The sequence below is a fragment of the Perca fluviatilis genome, chromosome 8 (assembly GCF_010015445.1).
Source record: "Perca fluviatilis chromosome 8, GENO_Pfluv_1.0, whole genome shotgun sequence".
NCBI classification, from domain to species: Eukaryota; Metazoa; Chordata; class Actinopteri; order Perciformes; family Percidae; genus Perca; species Perca fluviatilis.
This window is the reverse complement of record NC_053119.1, coordinates 20532765-20555749: the sequence shown is the minus strand read 5'-3', so window position 1 is coordinate 20555749 and position 22985 is coordinate 20532765. Positions and strand designations below refer to the sequence as shown.

General features: G+C 39.9%; 1 protein-coding gene across 3 annotated transcripts in view; it reads right to left on the bottom strand.

The window, feature by feature from the left end:
- LOC120564399 (cGMP-inhibited 3',5'-cyclic phosphodiesterase A-like) overlaps positions 1 to 22985 on the bottom strand; it is a 79557-nt gene that overhangs the window by 4805 nt on the left and 51767 nt on the right. For 2 of the 3 annotated variants that reach the window (XM_039809311.1, XM_039809313.1), the window contains 10 exons: positions 21063 to 21220; positions 12951 to 13024; positions 12124 to 12275; positions 11895 to 12032; positions 9936 to 10047; positions 9598 to 9711; positions 8791 to 8990; positions 7855 to 8058; positions 6489 to 6650; positions 37 to 289 (listed from right to left, as the gene is read on the bottom strand). In XM_039809311.1, coding sequence (XP_039665245.1) covers positions 37 to 289; positions 6489 to 6650; positions 7855 to 8058; positions 8791 to 8990; positions 9598 to 9711; positions 9936 to 10047; positions 11895 to 12032; positions 12124 to 12275; positions 12951 to 13024; positions 21063 to 21220 — 1567 coding nt within the window. The remainder of the gene's footprint in view (positions 1 to 36; positions 290 to 6488; positions 6651 to 7854; positions 8059 to 8790; positions 8991 to 9597; positions 9712 to 9935; positions 10048 to 11894; positions 12033 to 12123; positions 12276 to 12950; positions 13025 to 21062; positions 21221 to 22985) is intronic. The other variant, XM_039809312.1, reaches the window with a different exon arrangement.

Below are 22985 nucleotides of genomic sequence, written 5' to 3'. Positions count from 1 at the left end.
CAGGTTTATAGCTTTGTTTTAGACCATAGTGCTTACGTGATGCTTCTGAGCTGGTGGACGTGTCTTCCTCTGCAGTATCCTCATCATCCTCATTCTCCGTGAGCTCTGGCTCCTCTGCCTCTAGGTTGGGTTCCACCCAACGTCCAGGCATAAGGTTGGCTGAGTCATAGGAGTTGCACAGTGGTCCCACGATGTGTGTGATGAACGATTCCTGGAGTTTGGCCAACTGTGGTGCCGCTCGGTCCATGAAGGGGCTGATGGGAAGGCCCTGGCTGGACTCCTCATCACCCTACATTAAGCATGACCCACATTAGTGCATAAATGCCAAGAAATGGCATGATTCAAATTTCAACACACATAAGATTCCAAAAGAACAGACGTCAGATTGATGTCAAGCCTACGTCCATCAAGTCCTAGGTTATTTGTTTCACAATTATGGATAGGTTTGAGTCTTAATAGTGTAAGAATGTAAAGGTTGGTGCCGACTGCATCAGAGAGATAAAACCAAAGAAAATTATTTGAGACACTGTCAGAACTCAAAACATATGGCGTAACAGGGAGAACAAAAGAGGGAAGCTTAAAGCTGGGCATAGAAATGTGTCCAAAGCATCCATGAAAGTATTTTACACAAAGGCCCAAAGAATATAGGAATATAGAATATATGGCTGTGAAAGGCTGTGGGGCAGCAGCATGTGTGCTGTCTATGACTTCTCTAAAAACGGCATTGAACAACAGCCTTGGTAACCGTGTCATAAAAAAAGTGTCATCCCATACACTTTACAGTAGCATGCCTTTGTTCCTGCAAAGCAGCAAGCTGCTAATGTAAAGCACAATAAGAGTAATCAAAAGATGGGATCTGTGATGGATCTGCAACTTCTTGACAGGAGGTGAGCAGACATAAAACAAGTGGAGGAGGAGCTCTGTGATCCAGTTGTGATCTACATCCTAAACAGATGGGTAGAGGCATTGAAAGGTTAGCTTTCCCAAATGTCTCATTTCTTTGAGATATGTTTAAGAAACAGTTTTATGAATATGTATTCTAATGTAGCTATCCAAATAAATACAAGACTGTTCATATTTGGCAGTAGGACTTACAATAAATGTTAAGTGTAAGCCTCTCTGAGTTCAGAGATTCATCCGTTATTGCGATACAGTTTCAAGACACCCAGATCCTGGTTCACACATCATACTCAATTTCAGAAAGCCTGTCAGCATGGAAAACAAATCTTATCCTCAAGGCTCTGTCGACATGTTTGCTTATGCTCCATGACAAAGTGTTTGTGTATGATGGTGTATGCTTTGCATACATGCCTGAACATGTTCTTTATATAGGAGGAGTTGTATTGCTTTGCTGCTTTTTTAAAGATTGTTGGACTCACAAGGCTGTCAGAGACAGACTGCGCCTGGGCACCCTGTCTCTATCACCACATCTAGCAGCCCTAAAACTATTGTCATTAAAGAGCATCTCTCATTTCCCCCCTAGGAACTCACAGTGGCTTGTAATAAGTTGGTAGTGTCACCTATCTGAAGTAGCAGGGTGCATAGGGGTGACCTAGAGGCAATTAGCAGAGATTAGCAGCCATTCAGTGCCAAGGGGACATACTGTAACAAAGGTCACTGAGGGTGGCATTAGGCTGAAGGCATGACTAGATTCTGTTTGATAGGGGCAGCACTGTACACAGAGGGCTAGATTTATCAAGCCGTTTGCGCCTGTTTCCAGGCGCTAATTGGTCGCAAAGACGGACGTAACCGATGCGGGCTATTTACAAACAGGGCGCACTTGGGTAAAATCGCAGATTGTCTGCCACATGAGCGAGAAGAGACAAGTTGCGCTTTCAATATGCGTTCGGTAGGGGTCGTGGGAAAGTGGGAGTTCCACCCAAAAGGTGGGAGGATAAGCGCAAAGTGCACCTAATTATATATTCCGTGGTATTTACAAAGACTGTCAGTAAGAGCGCGCCTCTGCGGGGGAAATTCTCCGCCTCTTAAAAGCAGGTCTAAACCAGCCGCAATCGAGTTTCCTCGTAGACCTTTATGCCGCTGGTGAAATGGCAACAGTAATTTGAGCAAGACGAAGACATAGGCGAGGCTGAAAATATGTTTAACAGAAGAATCACACTTTGTCAGTGAACACAACATCATTTAGCGTTACAGATCAAGCAGCCATGCAATATTAGAGTTACTGGAAGAAATCAAAGATGAAATTGAATCTCCCACTCAGCGTTCACATCCCATTCCAGCAGTTGTTAAACTCCTCGCTACATTACAAATATTGGCATCAGGATCATTTCAAACAGTCATAGCATCAGCAGTGGGAATATCGCAGTCTGCACTCAGCCATATCATAGCACCAGTACCGTTTTGCTACAGCGCAATTTACGGTCTAGTGGGCGGAGAAAGACGCTGATTGCCTGATGGGTATCAGGGTTGATAAATACTACGCAAACTGTGGAAGCATAGCGTGCGCTATTACCGAACTCGCATAAACAGACGCAGCGCAAACTGCGCTAGTGTTAGTAAATCAGGCCCTCAGTGGCCACTTCATTAGGTATACATAATGCAATATGTAATGCAATCCAACGGTTCTGCTATAAAGTCTACTTTTATGATGCCAATAATGTCCAGTTTGTGTCAGTGTTTTTTTTACAGTTATTTTAATTATATGTTTTAGCATTGAGGTCATAGTTGTTGATGAAGGGGACAGCATAATTAAATCAAGTCCAGTACAAAACCATATTTAAAGATTATTTTTGGGGCTTTTCCACCTTTAATTATGACAGGACAGCTAGGTGAGAAAGGGGAGAGAGAGGGGGAAGACATGCAGGAAATTGTTAGCCTAGAAATCTAGACGCACCCTAGCGGCAGCAAAATTATTTTGCAGCCAGGGGGGGCTAGGCACTCTCCATTGACTTGCGAGTTAGAAAAACCAAATTCTGGTCAGGCCAATCACATCGTGTAGAGTTGGTGGGCGGGCTTATGGCTGCTGCTGCTGTTCTTTGTTCTTTTCTCAAAGAAAAGCTTAAAGTGATGGTTCTGAGTAATTCACCCTAGGGTCCTTTGCACCATGACCTCGAGCCAAACACCCCCCCAGAAGCTTTTTTCACCTGGGTCTAACATTGGGAGAGTTAGCGTAGAGTAGCGTTATCAGCTGAATAGCTTAGCGCAGGGGCTAACGGACCCACGTTTGTATCTCGTAAATGACCCCACTAATAATGCCCGAAATGATACCAAACGTCTACAAGTAGTACAAATAGGTTATGCTCTCATAAAACGATGGATTGGAAAGTTTGTAAGTACACCAGAAGTTTATGAACACTTGCCTGCTCTCTTCTGCTAGCTGCTGCTGCTGCTACATGCAGTTAGACGAGTGCTTAGGGCCGTCTACAAATTACTACACCGAAAAGAGTTACAACAAAAATATTTATTAATTAAATGATTAAATAAGGTAATGTCTCCAAACTTACCTCAATTATTACTTGTCTCCTGCTAGTTATACTACAGCACTTACTTTAAAAAAAAAGTTAAATTAATAAATATTTTTGTTGCATCTCTTTTCGGTGTTGTAATTTGTAGAGCGGCCTAAGCTCGTCTTACAGCAGCAGCAACAACAGCAAAGAGCAGAAGCCAGCAGGCAAGTGTTATTTACATAAACTTCTGGGTGATACAAACTTTCCAATCCATTGTTTTATGAGAGCATAACCTATTTGTACTACTTGCTAACGTTTGGTATCATTTCGGCGGGGATCATTAAGTAGTATACAAAAGAATGGGTCCGTTAGCCCCTCCGCGTAGCTATTCAGCTGATAACGCTACTCGCTAACTCTCCCAATGTTAGAACCAGGAAGTAAGCTTCTGAAGAAGTCGTTGGGCTCTCGAGGTCATGGTGCAAAGGACCCTAGGGTGAATTACTCCGAACCATCACTTTAAGCTTTTCTTTGAGAAAAGAACAAAGAACGGCACAGAAATCATTCTTAAAAAAGGAAGATGTGTTCGGAGTTTTGCCGACCGGATACGGCAAAAGTTTAATCTATCAACTAGCTTCTCTTCCTTCTTTGTTGCTCTGCCTGGTTGTAGCACTATCCTATTGCGTGCAGAGGGATTTTGAAAGACAACCGTTTATCCCGCCCCTCGGATTGAGCCCTGTCAATGGTGAGTTCCCAGACCCAACATCTTGATTGGAAATTGTCACAGGTCGGATTCAAACCCTGGACCTCTGCGTCGAGGCATAAACCTCTCAGTATATGTGCGCCTGCTCTACCACTGATCCAACCCGGCCACCAAAATCATCTTTAACCATGACTTTATTCTTTAGTCACACAGACATGTGAATCATAGCCCATTCTTACAGAAACAACTACCAGATATCTTTACTGTCGCTACTGTTCCCTTGGTTTATATAAATACCATGTCAATTTAAAATGTAAAAGTAGAATACATAACTGAACAGATGCATAAGTCTTGTCATGGAATTATGACAGCTCCTCACACAATAACAGCTCTCAGAGGGAGCACTGCTCTGCCATTTCTATCTCAATATATCAGAAAAAAAATTAGAGGGAGCAAAATCAATCAAGCTTGAAGTCCAAAGTCTACATGGAGGAACAAATAGAGAAAGGGAGGACTGTATTTCAGTTTCTGTGATTGCTTCTATGGGTTCTGAGACAAAATAGAATTAATTTGTCTGAAACACACAGCATGTTGCTAGGAGTCATTCTGTTCTGCTCCTCTACTTTTATTTCGAAAGAAAACACTGTGAGAAATTCAAGTAGTTTAAATATATTCACCACCTGTGTGTGTGTGTGTGTGTGTGTGTGTGTGTGTGTGGTGTGTGTGTGTGTGTGTGCGTGCGCGCGTGTCACCAGTTAAATTTTTGGATATGAAGAATTAGGACATTTTGCATAGTAAGGACGTTCTGGCTGGTTCTCACTAACTCCAGGATAAAGGTTGGAATTGCATTAATGTAAAGGTTATGGTTAGGATAGGCATGTTAGGTTTAAGATAAGAAATGTAGTTGTGGTGCTGAAAGGATAAGCTTGGCAATATACAATTTATTTACTGTTAAACTAATCCCATGAAAAGATCAAAACCAAAAATGCTCCTACACTGAGCCCATTCGTTTCTTTAAAGGAACACGCCGACTTATTGGGAATTTAGCTTATTCACCGTAACCCCCAGAGTTAGACAAGTCGATACATACCCTTCTCATCTCCGTACGTGCTGTAAAGCTGTCTGACGTCTCCAGTGGCATCAGCCCATCACAGAACAGGCAGGTGAATGGTTCCAGTAATCCTACTGCTCCGAATAAGTGACAAAATAACGCCAACATGTTGTAATTTACATGTTGTGATTTGTAGAGTCAGTGTACAAAAAACAACGTAACATGAGACACAGCCATCTTCTAACCGTAAACAAACCGGGAACTATATTCTCAGGCGGAAGAATATAGTACTTGGGCGGAGTGATATGCTTGCAGCAAGCCTGTCTGAGAATATAGTTCCCGGTTTGTTTACAGATAGAATATGGCTGTGTCTCATGTTACGTTGTTTTTTGTACATGCTGTGACTCTACAAATCACAACATGTAAATTACAACATGTTGGCGTTATTTTGTCACTTTTGTCACAATTCGGAGCAGTAGGCTAGCTGGAACCAGTTACCTGCAGGATCTGTGCTGGCTAAGCTAATGCTGGAGCCGTCAGACAGCGTTACAGCACGCACAGAGATAAGAAGGGTATTTATCGACTTGTCTTACTCTGGGGGTTACGGTGAATAAGCTAAATTCACAATAAGTCGGCGTGTTCCTTTAATATGTAAATCTTTAAAAAAAAAATCACAAATAAACACTTTTATTTAAAAGAAAAGCTAAATAATTTCTTTAAAAAAAACAGCCGACCACAAACAACACATGTAACTTAAACAGGAGAAAATAAAGTCTTTATTGGGGACTATTTTCAGCTGCAATACATCTACTGTCTGTCTGTCTGTCTGTCTGTCTCTCTGTCTGTCTGTCTGTCTGTGGTATCACAGGTCATGTCATGTCTACACTGCAGCTATCAGGCCTTGATATTGTGTTACATTTAAAGCTGTTAAACTTCTTACTTGTTTACTGAACCTAAACTATTTCAGAATAAAATAGGTCATAGGTCATTTGCCAGAGGATAGGTTTTTAAAGTGATACATTCTTCTTGCCAATGATGAGGAGGGTGGGATGGGGCTAACTGAAAGACACACTAACATATATGTTATAGGAATAAATAAACTAAAATCAAAATGATAAAATCATGTCCTCAGAAAATACGACACTGACACCTTAACATTCTCCTCAACCAAACCCTCAACAAGGTTTATTGTAGAAGTATTGCATTGGATAGCGTGTTATACTGCACAGGTGTTTGTGTTGGTGTGTTCGCCCTGCATGTAAACATGACAGAACATTGATCTTTAGTTTAGCAAATAAAAACAAGTTCCGATCAGAGTGGGTTCACACACCTGTTCGTAGAACTCGTTGACAATGCCCTCTGTCCACTGCAGATGCAGGTCCTTGCACTTCAGAGGCCCATTGATGTCCGCCAGTTTAATGCACATCTGGCAGACCAGCAACCTGTCATTCTCGTTAGACCAATCAATACCTGTGGATGGATCATCACCCACCTAGGGGATCAACAAACAGACATGTTGACTTTTAACATATTCAATTATGTTGGCAGGCACAGCGTGTGATATGTAGATATTATGTAAATGTGATGCCATAGATCTGTTGTTCAAAGATTGTGTATTCATATTAATGTCTAGAGGGTTAATTAATCAGGGAGAAGACAGCAACACTGGAATGCACCGTCGATGAGACAAAAGCAATGAGAACTTAAGGCCTTTTAATTGTGGCTTTCACCTCTATAACGCAGTACATGAGCAGACTTTTTCCTGGTAAAATGTGCTTTATTTAAAAATGTAGAGGTTTTAATTACTATGCTTTAAATATGTTATGATCACATAAAGTTTGTGTAAGATATATTCTACTATTCTCCACTGTTTGAATGTTTTTTTTTAATATATTTCTAGTAATGCTTAATGAGCTTCAGATCTTGAAAAGGAGCACCACTGACTCCCAGAGTCCTATCATTCTAACCTAGTAATTCAGGAAGCTTTAGAGATCAAGTGCAAAACTCGATGGGTACTTCAGAGAAAGCTAATTTGCTTCCAGGAAGAGCAGAGCAGGGCTACAGTGAGAGACATTGCTTTTACTTTTGCTGCAAAGCAAGTCATGCTCACAATAGGAAAAACACAAGAACCTCAAATCTAAAGCCAACATTCTGCTTAAACAAGTTCTTAAGAAGCTGCAGGGTGCTTTGTGTTGTTGATCTGAGCTGAACATACTGCAAGTGCTGCAATGTTCTGCACAAATAGACCTGTTCTTCAAAAACCACTGGACATTTCCCGTTCAATAAAGCTGTTTTTCAGTAAAGAGCTGAGGTAGGAATGTATGAGACAAGCACCTCCACAGAATATACTTGACTCATAAAACTAAAGAATCCTGCTACCATTTAAAGTTTACCAGACAATTCATTATTCAGTCAATCAAGTTTCAGAAGACAACAGAATAAAAAAAATATTCAAACGTAAACATTTCACTTTATATCTGAGGATAAGTATTCATAAGCCAGTGTGTTGACCTATAATTTCAAGCCCCTAAAAATACTTAAATTAATGTTCAACAAACAATCTGAGAAGTTTAAGTTTATGATGTTGTCAAATTAACATTATCAACGGATTTAATCACCATATCCATAAACTCTTCAGATCTAAAATGTACATCTTTTCAATATTTAATGTAAAACAGTTATGTTTTTAGAACTACCTTGGCATTGAACTCAGCCAGGAAGTCAAAGTGCTTCTTCAGATCAGTGGCCAATATGGCCTCAATGACCAGGAAACGGAAACGCTTGAACTCCCCGTGATCCAGGTTGACGAGGAAGTTGTACTCTGGCCGCGACATGAAGAGGTTCCAGGCTGAGGCAGCGTGGTGGTTTTCGAGAACGGACCGATCATTGTAGAGCACTGCCTGCAAACACACAAGTACTTCACATTTACATAAACAAGTACGGAAATGCCTATACATAAATTCAGCAATCCTGCACATGCAGTACTAAAAAAGAGAGACTGGGTGATTTAGAAGATTCACTACAACATTGAAAGAAATGAGAAAACCACATCATGCTTCCAAAGTATGATCAAGAAAATTAGAGCCACTGTACTGTGTGCTACTCTCTGATCTCTTTCAGTATTATGACAGCCTACATATCTACATTGAAGAGATATGTCTAGACAGAAAATACTCCACAGAACAGAACTTTACAAATCCAACCTCACTTGTCAATTTCTGACAAGCAACAAGGAGCTACTGTAACTGGTGATTGTTTGATTATGCTGTCAGACTGATGATTCGCTTCAGCTTTGCCAGTGCAGTTTGGCAGTGAAAAAGTGGATGAAAATCAAATGATCATCTTGTTGATTACAAAGAAAAACTGAATTTTGTTTTTAGATAATTTTTTGGGCATTTTAGGCCTTTATTTTTATAGGACAGCTGGAGACACAAAAGGGGAGAGAGAGAGGGTGAATAACATCCAGCAAAGGGTCGCAGGTCGGAGTTGAACCCATGGCCACTGCGTCTAGGAGTAAACCTCTATATATGGGCGCATGATCTACCAGGTGAGCTACCCAGGCGCCCAAACTTCCACTGATTTTGATCCTAATCAGAAGCTGTTCTCTACTATAGGCTGAATAGCTTGAGTACCTGTGGGGCGCTGGTGGCCACGAGGAAAGCATTGGTCCTCCCGGGGTGGTCGTAATCGTGCATTGCGGCAGCCACATAAAGGGCCATGAGCTCCAGAGCAGGTATGAGGCCTGACAGGCAGCCGTAACCATCTTCTGACACAGTGTAGGTCTTTGAAACCAGGAAGCCCATATGACTGTGTGTTATTCCACTGTCAGAGTCTAGCCGCAGGGGAACAGATAAAGTGAGCAGGGTGAAGAGCAGGGTGGCAGAATTTACACATGATGTACTTTCATGTGCATATGCCTTAACACACACACTCTTCTAGAGCACACACACGCAGCAACACACTTGAACATTCAAATCCACTTATATGTGGATCAAAGGGATGCCCCTCGTAAGGCATACAAATGAGGTTATGGAAATATGGGTGAGAGGGAACTCTAATCTACCTGCAATTTCATGCTGTTCTAGACTTCAAATAGTGTTTGGTACGTAAATGCAAGTGCCAAAAGCCTGAGTAAGATAAGACAAACTGTGAGTAGGATAAGAACACTCTCCTGCAGGTTTGATGCTCCGACATTTAGAGATGGCTCACAATAAAGCTGCAGGCAGACGGTAATGTCTAAATAAAAACGTCTGGCCTACATATAGACAGTCTTAATGGGAATAAATGGCTTAACAAAAGTTATAAAAAGTGGACAAAAAGGTATTAGGAGCTTATGTGTTCTATGTGACAACTTCCATCATACTTTTATGGACCTATAGAGTCACATACACACTAGCATCCCCACCAGGACAAGCAAATGTCTGCATTTATGGACACACCTGAGTCACTGGCAGAGCCGTGGTCAGTAAAAAGGCTGGGCAGACCAGGCACAGCCTGTGTGGTGAGGTACCAGACTGCATGCAGCACATCTGTGGCGTGGACCCTGTTGTGATCTGGGTCAGGAAAGAAAACAAGTCTGCTCAGTGTGTGTAATCTTCTCCACCAGGGTGCACTGTTAGAGTGCTTATGTTTCTTGTAACAACGTAAAGGCTGCATACAGTCATATATGTGATACTACCCTCTAGTGGCTGGTTTCATTATTACAGCTGCAAACAAGGTTATAAGTAAACTGAAGCAAAATTAAAAACATGAGAAGGAGCGAGGTGTTCAAGCTTACATGGTATGTCTCTGTAACCATTCTCAAGGGCATGGAAGTAGTTCATGAATTCATGTACAGGAATCTTGAAGGTTGCAAACAGGCCAGTGTCTTCAAAGAGCCTGTAGGAGACCTGAAAGACAAAAATCTAATTGAGTCTGTGCTGTGAACATCACCAGGCTTGGATAATCAACACATTACATGTAAAAGGGGTACTGTCATGGAACTCATAATCAATCAATTATAATATTGTTATAAGTTTTTAAAGCGCAACTTAAAACACATCTTTATTCCTTAGCTTTTAATCCAGCATGATAGGTGTTGAAATTTGTCTGTTGCACTTTAACTATTTACTGTTTAAATGTCTATGTACAGCACTTTGGTCAACTTGCTTGTTTTTAAATGTGCTTTAGAAATAAAGTTTGATTGATTGATTGATTGATTGATTGATTGATTGATTGATTGATTGATTGATTGATTGATTGATTGATAATACTATCCAAATACATGTTAGCCTATTCACTTATGACTTATTTATTGCAAAATCAGCCTATTATCACCTTAAAAATATATCAAGGGTTAAAGGCCTTATGTCTCAGTAGGATCTGGAAAAACTTGTCCATGCTTTTATCTTCAGTAGACTTGACTACTGTAACGGTGTCTTTACAGGTCTCCCTAAAAAGTCAATCAGACAGCTGCAGCTGATTCAGAACGCTGCTGCTCGAGTCCTCACTAAAACCAGGAAAGTAGATCACATCACTCCAGTACTGAAGTCTCTACACTGGCTTCCAGTGCCTAAAAGAATTGATTTCAAAATACTTTTACTGGTTTATAAATCCCTAAACGGTTTAGGGCCAAAATACATTTCTGATCTGCTACTACACTATGACCCACCCAGACCTCTCAGGTCGTCTGGGACAGGTCTACTTGTTGTCCCCAGAGTCAGAACTAAACAGGGTGAAGCAGCGTTCAGTTTTTATGCTCCACATATTTGGAACAAACTCCCAGAAAACTGCAGGTCCGCTGCAACTCTCAGTTCTTTTAAATCTAAGCTAAAGACCTATCTTTTTGATGTTGCTTTTCTTTAAATAACCTATTTTATTAACTTTAATTTCTTATACTGTAACTTTTATTCTTATACTGCACTATCAATTTTATTCTTGTCTTTTAATGTTTTTAATTTGTTTATTAATGTTTTTAAATTGTTTTAAATTGCTTTAATGTTTTATGTAAAGCACTTTGAATTGCCCTGTTGCTGAAATGTGCTATACAAATAAAGCTGCCTTGCCTGCCTTGCCTTGCCTTATGACTGCAAAACAACATAATGTTACTAAGTATTTTTTATTACTTTAAAACATTTTATTGCTAAAATGGAGTCCAAATCATAGTAGCATTATGCAAATAATAAAGTTTTATTGACACGTTGGCTGACCTCTGAGCTTAAAGGTCCCATGACATGGTGCTCTTTGGATGCTTTTATATAGGCCTTAGTGGTCCCCCAATACTGTATCTGAAGTCTCTTTCCTGAAATTCAGCCTTGGTGCAGAATTACAGCCACTAGAGCCAGTCCCACAATGAGCTTTCCTTAGTATGTGCCATTTCTGTGTCTGTAGCTATTGAGGAGGAGGGGGCAAGGTGGAGGGTGGGGGTGTGGCCTTGACCAACTGCCACTTTGCTCGTTTGAAAGCCACGATGTCTCTCTCTCATGGGTGGGCCAAATTCTCTGGGCGGGCAAAGCAGAAAAAGGGGAGGTAACCTTGCTCCTTATGACCTCATAGATTCCAGATCGGCCCATCTGAGCTTTCATTTTCTCAAAGACAGAGCAGGATACCCAGGGCTCGGTTTATACCTATCACCATTTCTAGCCACTGGGGGACCATAGGCAGGCTGGGGGAATGCATATTAATGTTAAAAAACCTCATAAAGTGAAATTTTCATGCCATGGGACCTTTAATCATTGGTGCTCCAGGATGTGCTCACCTGACTGAGGATCCGTCCACATTTCCCATTGGTCTTTTCCATCAAACTGAAGATGGGGAAGTTCCAATTATTTAGCTGACTCATTAAAGGCTCTAAGTCCTCCATTACTAATGGCTCTGGAGCCAGCATTGGTTTGTCCTGTGACACATAATGAAAAGTGGTAAGGCAAATACAATGTTAATAATGTATGTTTGTTTATTGTATGAGCAGTAATTCTGCCTCGCTTTACCTCAGGAGGTATTAGTGGGTGGAGGATGACATTCTGTGCTGGGTTTTTTCCTTCCTCTGTGTCCTCCTCTGTGTGTGCTACATCACTGCTGTCACTGTGGTTGGCTTCGTGGGTGCTCTCATAGTCTGATGACACCAACACTTGGTCCTCTGCTAGTAAAAGCAGAAAACAAAGAGATGTCACACTGCAGCCTAAAAGGAACTGATACATTTTTTTCAGGTTTTTGAATTTACTTCTCTGTAAATTGTTATAGCCAATATTCTACAATGTCAAAGTCCCAGAGAGGGTGATTACTCTTGTTCATTAACAGTGGTTCATGTTAGTGATTGCTGCCACACCCTTACTCAAAACATATCTTACAGTGTGTCTGGCGGCAGCAGTGCTTTATACAGTAGTCTGATTTCTAACTGATTGGTTGATTGGTTGAATACTGGTGCAAAACAGTGAATTTGTTTCTTACCCTGACTATAAGTGACTGAGAATTTCAAAATTTAAGTTTAAGCTGAAAATGATTATTATGTTGAAATTATATTGATTTGACTTTACAACATTTAAGTTAGTTGTTTTGTATGGAGAACCAAAGACATTTTTTTTTTCTGTAACACAGCTACAAAAGTTATTTGTTTGTTCAGATTTTTATGCAGCTGTACACTATGGAACATGCATTTTGAATGTTTTTGTTTTGAATATCTACTGTAAATATTAGACTTCTATATCATTATCTATAAATAAACACTGTGATATAGTATATATGTATGTGTGATGCACTCATCACATGCTTTTGGAGGTACCGGTAATGATAAGAAGAAAGAAGACTCAGAGCATACCTGAGCGTGGTATCCTGTCTCCCTTGTCTATAGAACCCTCCCCATGGCCCAGTCTGATGTATGGTCTCCCACAGCTGTAGACAAGAGGGGTTTAACAGGTTAGAGATGAAGTGCATTAAAGACAAATGTTGAATTTAACTCCATAGCGTGTGACGTTCCGTGTTGTATTTGCGGCTGGTGCTTGCATCTTCGACTACTCAATTTCAATGATTTCTTAAAGAAGAACATGCCTCGATGCTAGAGACTACATACTGAAAGACTTTGAAATGTCCAAAAACATTAGGGTTATTAGGGTCAATTTTATCCTCTGCTCAGACATTTACATGTGTATTAAAACATCTGCTAATCAAATGCCAGAATCTGTTTTGTAGTTTTTATAGGATAAGATGACATTTTAATTACTCTAGAACAGTGTTAAAACCCAACAGAAAATGTTCAAATAAAGAATCACTGGGGGACAAATACAGAATACTACATGTGTGTTTGTTTGTAGAAAGCAAGATGTGCAAGCCTTTTCTGTCTGTAGCTGTGCCAAAGAATTGGGAATAATGCCATTCACTTCATCTGTCTTTGATGTCAAACAGAAGTTGTCAAGAAAAAAAACACGTAATGGGATTCCTACTGTGCTGTCCCAACATGAAACAGACGTACAGATGCTTCAAGAAAAATACTCATTAATGAATTTAATGGACGCACACATTAACACAATGCAATGAAAATAAACAACAAAACAGATTTGAAACAGTTGCTGGTACTGGCACAGTTAGAAATGACTCATCAGAAATTGAGCCCACCCTTTTTGAGCTTAACGACAAATCAGGATCAACCACTGGAACGGCTTACTGCAAGCCACAATCTGAGAGACAGATGGAAATATCCACATTTACTGACTGGTTTATATATCAAATAGCAAATATTATCTTTTACGGAAAGAGCCTTAAGCTGGCCTGTGCTGGTTAGTTAGCTGTGTGACACCATGGGGAGCCTCCCGAGCTGCTCTCAACAGCTTTTCCATGTTTCTCCATTGAGGCCACTGTCAGGCTGTAGGTGGTTCCAATTAAAATACCTCTCCCTAAATGTTGTAAAACCTGCCTTCTCAGGACAGGAAATGCCTGCCATTAGAGCATGGTGTCACAGGGAGCACAAAGCCCTGTAGTGTGTCTATCTTCTTCTGATAAATTATTTCTTGAACACTTTTGAGCTGTACCCACCCTGTCTAATGGTCCTGAGGCCCCAACAAAGGGAGTTCTGTTGTGTTTGCATGGCCAGGTTGGACCACTGTGTGTAATGCCTAGCAGGTGTGGAATATAAAATAGTTTGATAGTTTGGCGGGTGAACAGTTAGTACATTATTGTCAGGGGGGTCTGGGCAGGCAGCAGCGCGTTTGGCTTAAAAGGTTTACTTTTAATGAAAGTTGAAGAACTGGCAGACAATCTTCCTATTCTGCTAATGCAGCAGAATATCCTCAGCTACTGACATTGAGCCTTCAGCTCTGAATGTAAATAAGAAGGCCGGCCATTTTCACTCGAGGAATCTGTCAGTCATGTATCAAGTGACTCCTTTTATCACAAAAAGCTTCTTAAGTGTAGTTACAGTAGTTAGCATTGTAGTTACAGTAATTTAACTGTCCCAGTGAGATATACCTACAGTACGAACACAAAATATACTTTCCTGTATGTTTTTGTTTCAACCTGTCTCAAAGAAATGGTGTTGATATACTAAAAATTAGTTTTGCCTGATACCTTTGGGAAGAATGTAACTGCTGCCTGCAAATATGTTTGTTCAGTCAGGTTGGATTTAGGCAACAAAAAGACTTTGGTTGAGGTTAGGAGAAGAGCATGGTTTCAGTAAGTTATTGAAAAAATAAACCCATCCAAGTGCTTCAAGTCAGAGTTTTTTTATTCTTTAACCAAAACAACGTTTCTCCAACCTTAAAGGTACATGTATAGACTGATACAAAATGAATCCCTCTCTCTTTTTCTCTCTCACACACTTATGAGCCACTAGAATCGGTGGTGTCTGTTTCTACAGAGACCCTGCCCTCTGCCTGGATTTTCTCTTTTCTTATTATTTTCGTGAGTTTGGGATGTTTATTTGTTCACAAGTTTAACTGACACAGACACAGAGAAACAAACAGGATGAAGGTCTGCATTCACACATTCATTATCCAACAATGCTGCACTTTCCCGCTGAGGTATGTGTTTATTTGTGCTTAAGAACATAAACAATCCAAAACAACCATAACCGCCGTGAAAACAATTAAAAAATAGTATTTTTTTCCTCTGATTCACAGCGCTCCTTCTCTTTATTCACTCTCTCACGATTTTTTCAAATTGCTTGTTTTGTGGATTCAACCAAGCCAAAAATCTTACATCTTCCTCATAGAAGACAAAAAAAAACAGGAAATACTCCTATTTGATAAACATCAAACTGTAAAATATTGGTATTTTTGATTTAAAAAATGACTCATTTCAATTTCAATCAAAATATTTGTGGATGAATTCTCTGTCAATTAATCAACTCATCTCTTCAGCTCTAGAAGTTCTGTATAATCATTTTGTGACTTTGCAGACACAGTACTTTTATTAAGTAAAATAAACGTTTTAAATGTAATGAACTCTTTTTCAAACGTGTGCTTTTTTTTAAACAAGAATAGTCATACAAAGGTGAAAGATCAAAATTGGTTTCTTGCTTTACACATAATTTTAACAAATTTAAATACAGCCAAAGTGAATTGTCAACAGTCAATTGGGAGTCTGTGAAGTTGAAAATGACTCCTGTTCTCATACCAAAGCACCTTGGCATTCTCCAGAATAAACCTTCATCAAGTTAATTATCCTGCAATAGGAAATACTGTATAAATTGCAACATTGTCTGCTTTTTCTGAGAACAGCCTTCTCCTTCCATGTTGCTTATCTTAATAGTTTCGAGCCATGCAATGAGCTCTGACTGGCCTCTGCCCGCTCCCCTCTCCACTGCAGTTTACTCCCAGTTTTTAAACTCAACTACTCACAGAAGGTTGACAGATTACCTTTGGTTCAGAGCCCAAAAGGACAGTTTCCAAGCCACGATAAACACAGCAACCATTATTTCTGCTTCCAGTAATCTACCTACTCTCAAGCCAGATGACGTGAAGAAGATAACAGCACAGTGGCCGGGGCTGAGGGAAATGGAAGGCATTCAATCGCCCCCTTTTTGCCGGGTCTGTGTGATAAAAAAGGCGATATTGTAGCTTTGAAGTTGGTGTTATTCCTTCTGAACAATGTACGTCACTGAAAGCTGACATGATGGAAAAAGGAGGGAGAAAAAAAGAAGCCTAATGTCCTAATTAAGATTCTACAGATTTGATGATGGAGCAGAGAGAAGGCAATTGAAGCCATGTGTTCATTTTCTCCCCTCAATGTGTTCTTTCTCTCCTTCCCTCTTCCCCAGCCATTTGTGCCTTTCACTTTTCGGATAGGACTCATTACGTATCAGGAATGATTATTGGTGTTTTGTTTGATCTGTAAATAAATTATTATGTTACTATGTCTTGGCTAGATCTCAAAAGGGATAATAAATACAGGTTACAGTACATATTTTACAAAAACACTCCCCAAAACGTGATTGTTGTGTTAAAGCCCACTTGAGAGATGCTGTGTTGGCAGGTATCACAGGTTTAACCCCAACAACAGCAAGTAGTTGTCATTAGGCATGGGTCCTGTTTACGTGTATTTTAGCTCGACACTGAACAGCTCTCTTTTTTCATTTTACATCTGAATAAGAGCCAAAAAAAAAAAAATTTAAAATGAAGTGTTACTCCGAAAAGAGCTCTCTCACCTGCAGTAAACTAAACCCAGAGACTCTCTGTACTCTCCAATTGTGTCTGTATAACCTCTGCCAGAAGAAGCAGCTGTGACCATGTGTCTAAGTGTGTGTGTGTGTGTGTGTGTGTGTGTGTGTGTGTGTGTGTGTGTGTGTGTGTGTGTGTGTGTGTGTGTGTGTGTGTGTGTGTGTGTGTGTGTGTGTGTTAATTGTGGTGGTTCTGGTGACTGGAGAGAGGCCCAGGTGTTTGTTTATACTCACACCGCCATAAGTGGCCATAGCTGGGGCCTGCTGCTGGGCTGGGCTGAGCTTTAAGACCAGGCGACAGGGCTTTGTGTACAGAAGCTGCTCAGTGTGCTTACATTTACAGAACTTGTTCAAGTATCACACTGTCATTGTGCAAACAGACCCAAACAAGTCACTGACGGACGCAGCCCACACAGTTCTTCAGAAAGCTCAAGACAAAACAACTCAGTGCGGTAACATTTAATTTAATTTTTTATTTGTGTTGGATTCAATTTATGTTTTCTGTATTTACTCTCTTCTTTTTTGTTGTGTAAATATTTTAACAAATGTGTTATGTATGGATTGTTTATGACTTGTTTATAACTAGCAGACAATGTGTAAATGGACTGTATTTATTAATGTGACAGTTATGTTGTCCACAGATACATAATTTGTATTGAAGACTCCTCCCTGACCAAAGCTCCAAAGAAGTTTGTAACACTGTGATGAAATCTTTATATTTATAACTGTTCAGTAACAGATTCGAATAAATCATTAAAAACTAAAATTCTACCTCAGAATTTGTCCTACAAGTGAGTAGGTGGGTAGTCTTTCTTTAAGTGCTAACTCACCTTAAACAATATCACTAGTATGAGTTTGTATTAGTATGAGGATGTCACATGTCACAAAGAGCTCTTTCATAAGTATTTCTACCCTTCAAAGAATAACGTCTGGAAAGTGTTTGTGCTAATAAATCATCTTAACTCTTAAATGTCAGTGGTTACATGGGAATCAGCAAGTAATGTGCTTTCCTAGTGGTCAGAAAAGAATGTACTCAATGCACACACTGATATGTGCAAAAAATGTGCAGGGTAAATCACCCCCTACAGCAGACTACATGGACACAGGCACACAGAATTCTGTTCAGCCCAGATGATATATACGCAGAAACAGGCATTGTCGGATTATGAGTGAATGCAAAGCTTCATCCTGTCTGTTTCTGTGTGTCTGTGTCAGTTAGACTTGTGTGTCAATATGAGATGCAATGGGCAAAGCAGCGGTTGGGAATGAGAACAGGCTGCACAACCTGCACGCTGTTATTGGCTGAGGGTTACACGCCCACGTGGGGCCCAAAGGCTATTTGTTGGCACCCACAAACGTCCCGCTCTCACCGATATAGGAAGAAAAGAGAAAATACAAGCAGAGGGCAGGGTCTCTGTCACACCACACACTTCTAGCATGTCATAAGTGATGATTGAGAGGGATTCATTTTGTATTGTCTATACACTGTTTTTTGAGGAAAGCACTGTATATTATACGTCTAAGATCAGGGCTCTGCAGGGATACCCAGAACTCCTCTGCGAAAACCATTTCTTTACTTTTGGCCTCATGGTGTTTTCATGGTAGCAGTATTTTGTATATTAAAACACAGTAGTTATTGGTCACATTTTTGCAGAAAAGTCAATTCATGTTTCATACACATTAATTATTTTAACAATAGTAAAGATGAATACATTATGCAGTTTTTGTGTCACTTGATGCATCTCAATGGACAAAGCAGAACACTGATCTGCCCTTTAAGAAATACTTAGAAAGAACTGCTGTATGTGCCAGAGAGGTAAAAATTGGAATATTATTGCACCTAATATTTTAATCTAACACTACATGAGTATCAGATAATGGCCATAACTGAGCAAATACTTTAGGTGTGTCTATCTATCATGAGCTGCAGGCATTGTCTGGCTGGCTAGTTAGCATTTTACTCCAGACAGCTCGGCTTAAATAATTAGCTTGGAAGACAGGAGCCACATGTGTTTACAGGAACAGTGCAGCCATAATCAGTTAATAGCTCCATGAAACAAATCTCCTCACAACAAAAAATACTAAACAAATAAAGATAGGCTGGCAACAACCTGGATGAAATAAGCTGTGCATAAGTATATATACAAACAGTACCAACTATACTCTGCAATAAGCCAGTACCCTCCTTCACTTATAATATAAACCCTTTTTACACCTGATCGGACAAGCTGACCACCTGTGACTGGACTTTGCTTCTAATTTCCAAACTAAAAAACATTGCAACTCTTTTCAGCCAAAATTATCCACACAAAATTAATTTCTAAATTAATCTGAGGTGGGAAATAGGCCATGCAGTTGCAGAGTCATGCCTCATTTTACAGCAGTAAGTTAGTTTTTATCTAACTGACTGTTCCAGTAAGTACGTGTGCGAGCTGATTGAAATCTCAAGTTCCAGAAAACTAAGCTCATTAGATGTATTCTCTCTTTATTGACAGGCTGCACTTTCTTTTATTTTGAAAATAAATTTTCATGTATAGCCTTAAATAAAGAGAGGGAAAAACCCAACATATGTTCTGTATGTCTGCAAATAAACTTCCAAACAAATGTAACTGAATAATACAACAATTATCATCAGTTTTAACTGTATTGTTTGAATTAATGCAGGCTGTTTTCAGCATGTCTTTGACATCAGACATGGCTTTCTGAAGTTATTCTACACATTAATAATTAAGCTCCAGCTTCAGTTTAGAGATCTGATTCTGAAAATTAAATTATCTTTATACAACAACACGCACACATATATACACAAACCTATACTATGTACTATTTTGCACACAACATGCATCCATGACGGTTCTTTGGCAGCGCAGAGATGCAGAGAAGCTTCTGTATTTGCAGAGAATCTCCATTAGAGGACTTTCATGCCCGTGACACAAACTCGACAGGGGACAAACTGAATAAGGTAGATAAAGCACGAAGACTCTTTCTTGTTCAGACATAGTTAATATTTTAAAGACAGGGAGCATGTGCTGTCGAATACTGCTTGTGCATCCACATCATAAAAACATTGTGTGCACAATAACTCATATTCAAGTACCTTGCAAACATGCACAGCTGAAAATTTTCAGGCTGAATCTCCATTTTTTCTTCATTGAAATTCATAAAAAAAAAAACATGAGCCGTTCTAAGATATTCCAAACACAACGTCACAGTAATCACAAAGTAATTGTAAGGAATGCAATCTCTGCGCTTATCACAGTAAATGATGCTGAAATTTCACTTAGTAATCATACTTACTATAATAAATCAAGAACCTGTGTTTATTCTAGATTTACTGCATCAATGTGATTTACTAGTGAAATAAAAAACAGCAGAAACAAATACAGTTATTTGTTGTGTTTTCAACAATATGGGACTGTCGTGTCTTGACATTTCTACTGATTCACTGCATGTGTACTAGTCCTGTCTGAGCACAATAGAACAACCAGGCCAGATTTTCTCAAAAGCTTTTGCAAAGCAAAGTGCATCCAGGCATAAACCGCACCACACAAATACATGCTTTCATGCACACAGACCCATTAATGCACACAAACACTCATACATATCCTGCAACCATCTCTATCCCACAACAGCTTCCCCCAAAAATTACATAAAATAAAAATAAAGAATAAAATTAATATCACATGGATACAGATATCCTTCTGAGCCATGCTATTTCTTTGTAGCCTCTTTCTCATGCTATCTTCAGCACCACTGTGCGGAGAGTTGATGTGTGTCTTAGTTATTCAGGTTAATGTGTTTTCCTGTGGGGCATATTTCCATTCTGGCTCCCATAGCACACACATCCTTTTCCAAACTGCTGCTGCTGTGCCATTACTGTTCACTCACGCTGTCTTTGGTATAACAACAGCCACACTGCTGGTAATAAACCTCTAAACCTTCAAAGAGATTTGTCATACTGTGGTAGCCATTGTAGAAGTCCTCCTTAAAGCATTTGTACCATGGTTGTGTATATCTATAGCACAATGTTGCACAGTAGGACCTAATTAGTATATTGAACAACAAAATTCTAGGGCTTTGCTTCAAACTTTTTTTCATACAGTATAACTCCTAGTGGGGAAGAAAGAAATAATACAGCAAGCAAAGAATTATGTAAAAACGAGACTACATTTGCTAAATCTTTCTTAAATCTTTTGTTTCTGAGTATAGGAGAGGTGTATGCTGAGAAAGAACAAATACACATCGGTCATTCAGATGTATCTCCTGCTAGGAGTTAGGTACCTGCAGGTGAGTGCTTCATGGTAGGGCTTGATGCTGGCGCTGCGGTCCCTTCGGACGGGCCCGGGCTCGATGCTGGGCAGGCCTGTGGCGGAGGTGGTGGTGGTCCACGTGGAAGAGATCCTCCTCAAAAGACCGGGGTGGAGACTCCGCCTCAGACGCTGTACACACACACACACACACACACACACACACACACACACACACACACACACACACACAGTTAACAATACTCGAAAACCCTTCTTATTACTTTTTTATAAATGATTAAATCCTCACCCATAACTAACTGCAGGAATAAAAAAAAAAAAACATGACTGTAATTGTGTTGGCTCTAAAAGTACTCCCACCTGTGAGATAAGGTTAATGCTTATTCGCTCTGTGTGCAGTCAAATTGATCATCTAGATGAGACAGTTTTCTTTTTCCTGAATGTGCCCTGGATGAAACAAATTAAGCAGCTGATATAACCTGGAAAATCTTTCATGATTTGAAGCACATTCATTTTTTCCTTCATTGCATCCAAAGAGAATCAACACAGTTATCACTGACTGGAGAATATTGACAGGCAGCTGTACCAACGATGCTGCACATGGTACATTATTAGATACGTCAGTATTACATTGCACAGATACAGCCTCTCTACTTCTCATTCTCTCTGTAAGTCTCTTTTGTCTCGCTCTCTCAGTCTCTTCCTTTATCTGCCTTCTTTTTGCTCTTTTTTTCATTATTTCTTTTCTTTCTTTTCTCTGGGATTCCCAGTGATCTGTGCCCTTTTGATGCCTCCATCTGTTCGGTGCCATGCAGCAGCTTGGGACAGCAGCGCTAAACATGGCAGTCTCTCTCTCTCTCAGTCTTCTGCAGGGTGACCTAGTAAAGATCGTCTCAGAATCCTGAATGAGCCCATTCACAACATTGAGTGCAAGCACACACACACACACACACACACACACACACACACACACACACACACACACACATACACACATACACACACACACACGCACACACACACTCATACACACCGTTGGTGTATGTCAGTTTAGTGGACATTTTACTGACTTCTATGTACTCTGTGTTACATGTACGCAAATTTATACCACAAAAAAAACAAAAACAAAAAGAGCCATGCACAATCAGAGCGTACTATATGTACACACACTGACACATTTATGCACACAAAATAGCATATACACTATTACTAATGTGTTTTGTCTAGTGTATACTACAATTGCATTAAATTATGTGTTTAATTCTGGATTGTAAAAGTGGATTAATGATGCTATGGTGTGATTTTGCAGCACCATACTTCGGATCTAATAAAATTCCTGCAGACAGGCATCAAAAGCACACACACATCACCATCATCAGCAGCATGGCAAAAACCAGGCTACCCTCACAAAAAAAGAAAAGAAAAGTAAAAATACAGCTCATCTCTGCTGCTGTCACTGTTAATTTAAGTTTATAACTAGACTTATCTCTATAACTGTTAAGGTGAGAAAAGTGAGATCGGTGTAACTTTTTATAATTAGTTGTGTGTTTTGTCATTCATGTTTTTTGATTTTTGTACAGTATGTGCTTCTAATGCAGTGGCTTTTTTACAGCACGGAGATCATGCGTGTCTTTCATCTGTGTTGGGCAGAAAATGGCCTTTGGAAAAAAGCTTGAAAGGCATCAGTATGCACCACGATGGACTTTAAACTGTAAACTGTTAGTATTCTACTTTACTTTAAGTTCAGACAATGTAAAAAAAAAAAAACACCTGTCAACCATGCTTGACGGCATGGCAGCCATTGACCACACGCCAGCTTCCAAGACAGCCAGCACAGGTATCTTCATCAGATTAATAACTGGATCCATAATTGTGGTGGGGGGGTCCAGTTTTGTTGACACATACCCATCCCTCTTTTTTACCTTTTTGAGAGATG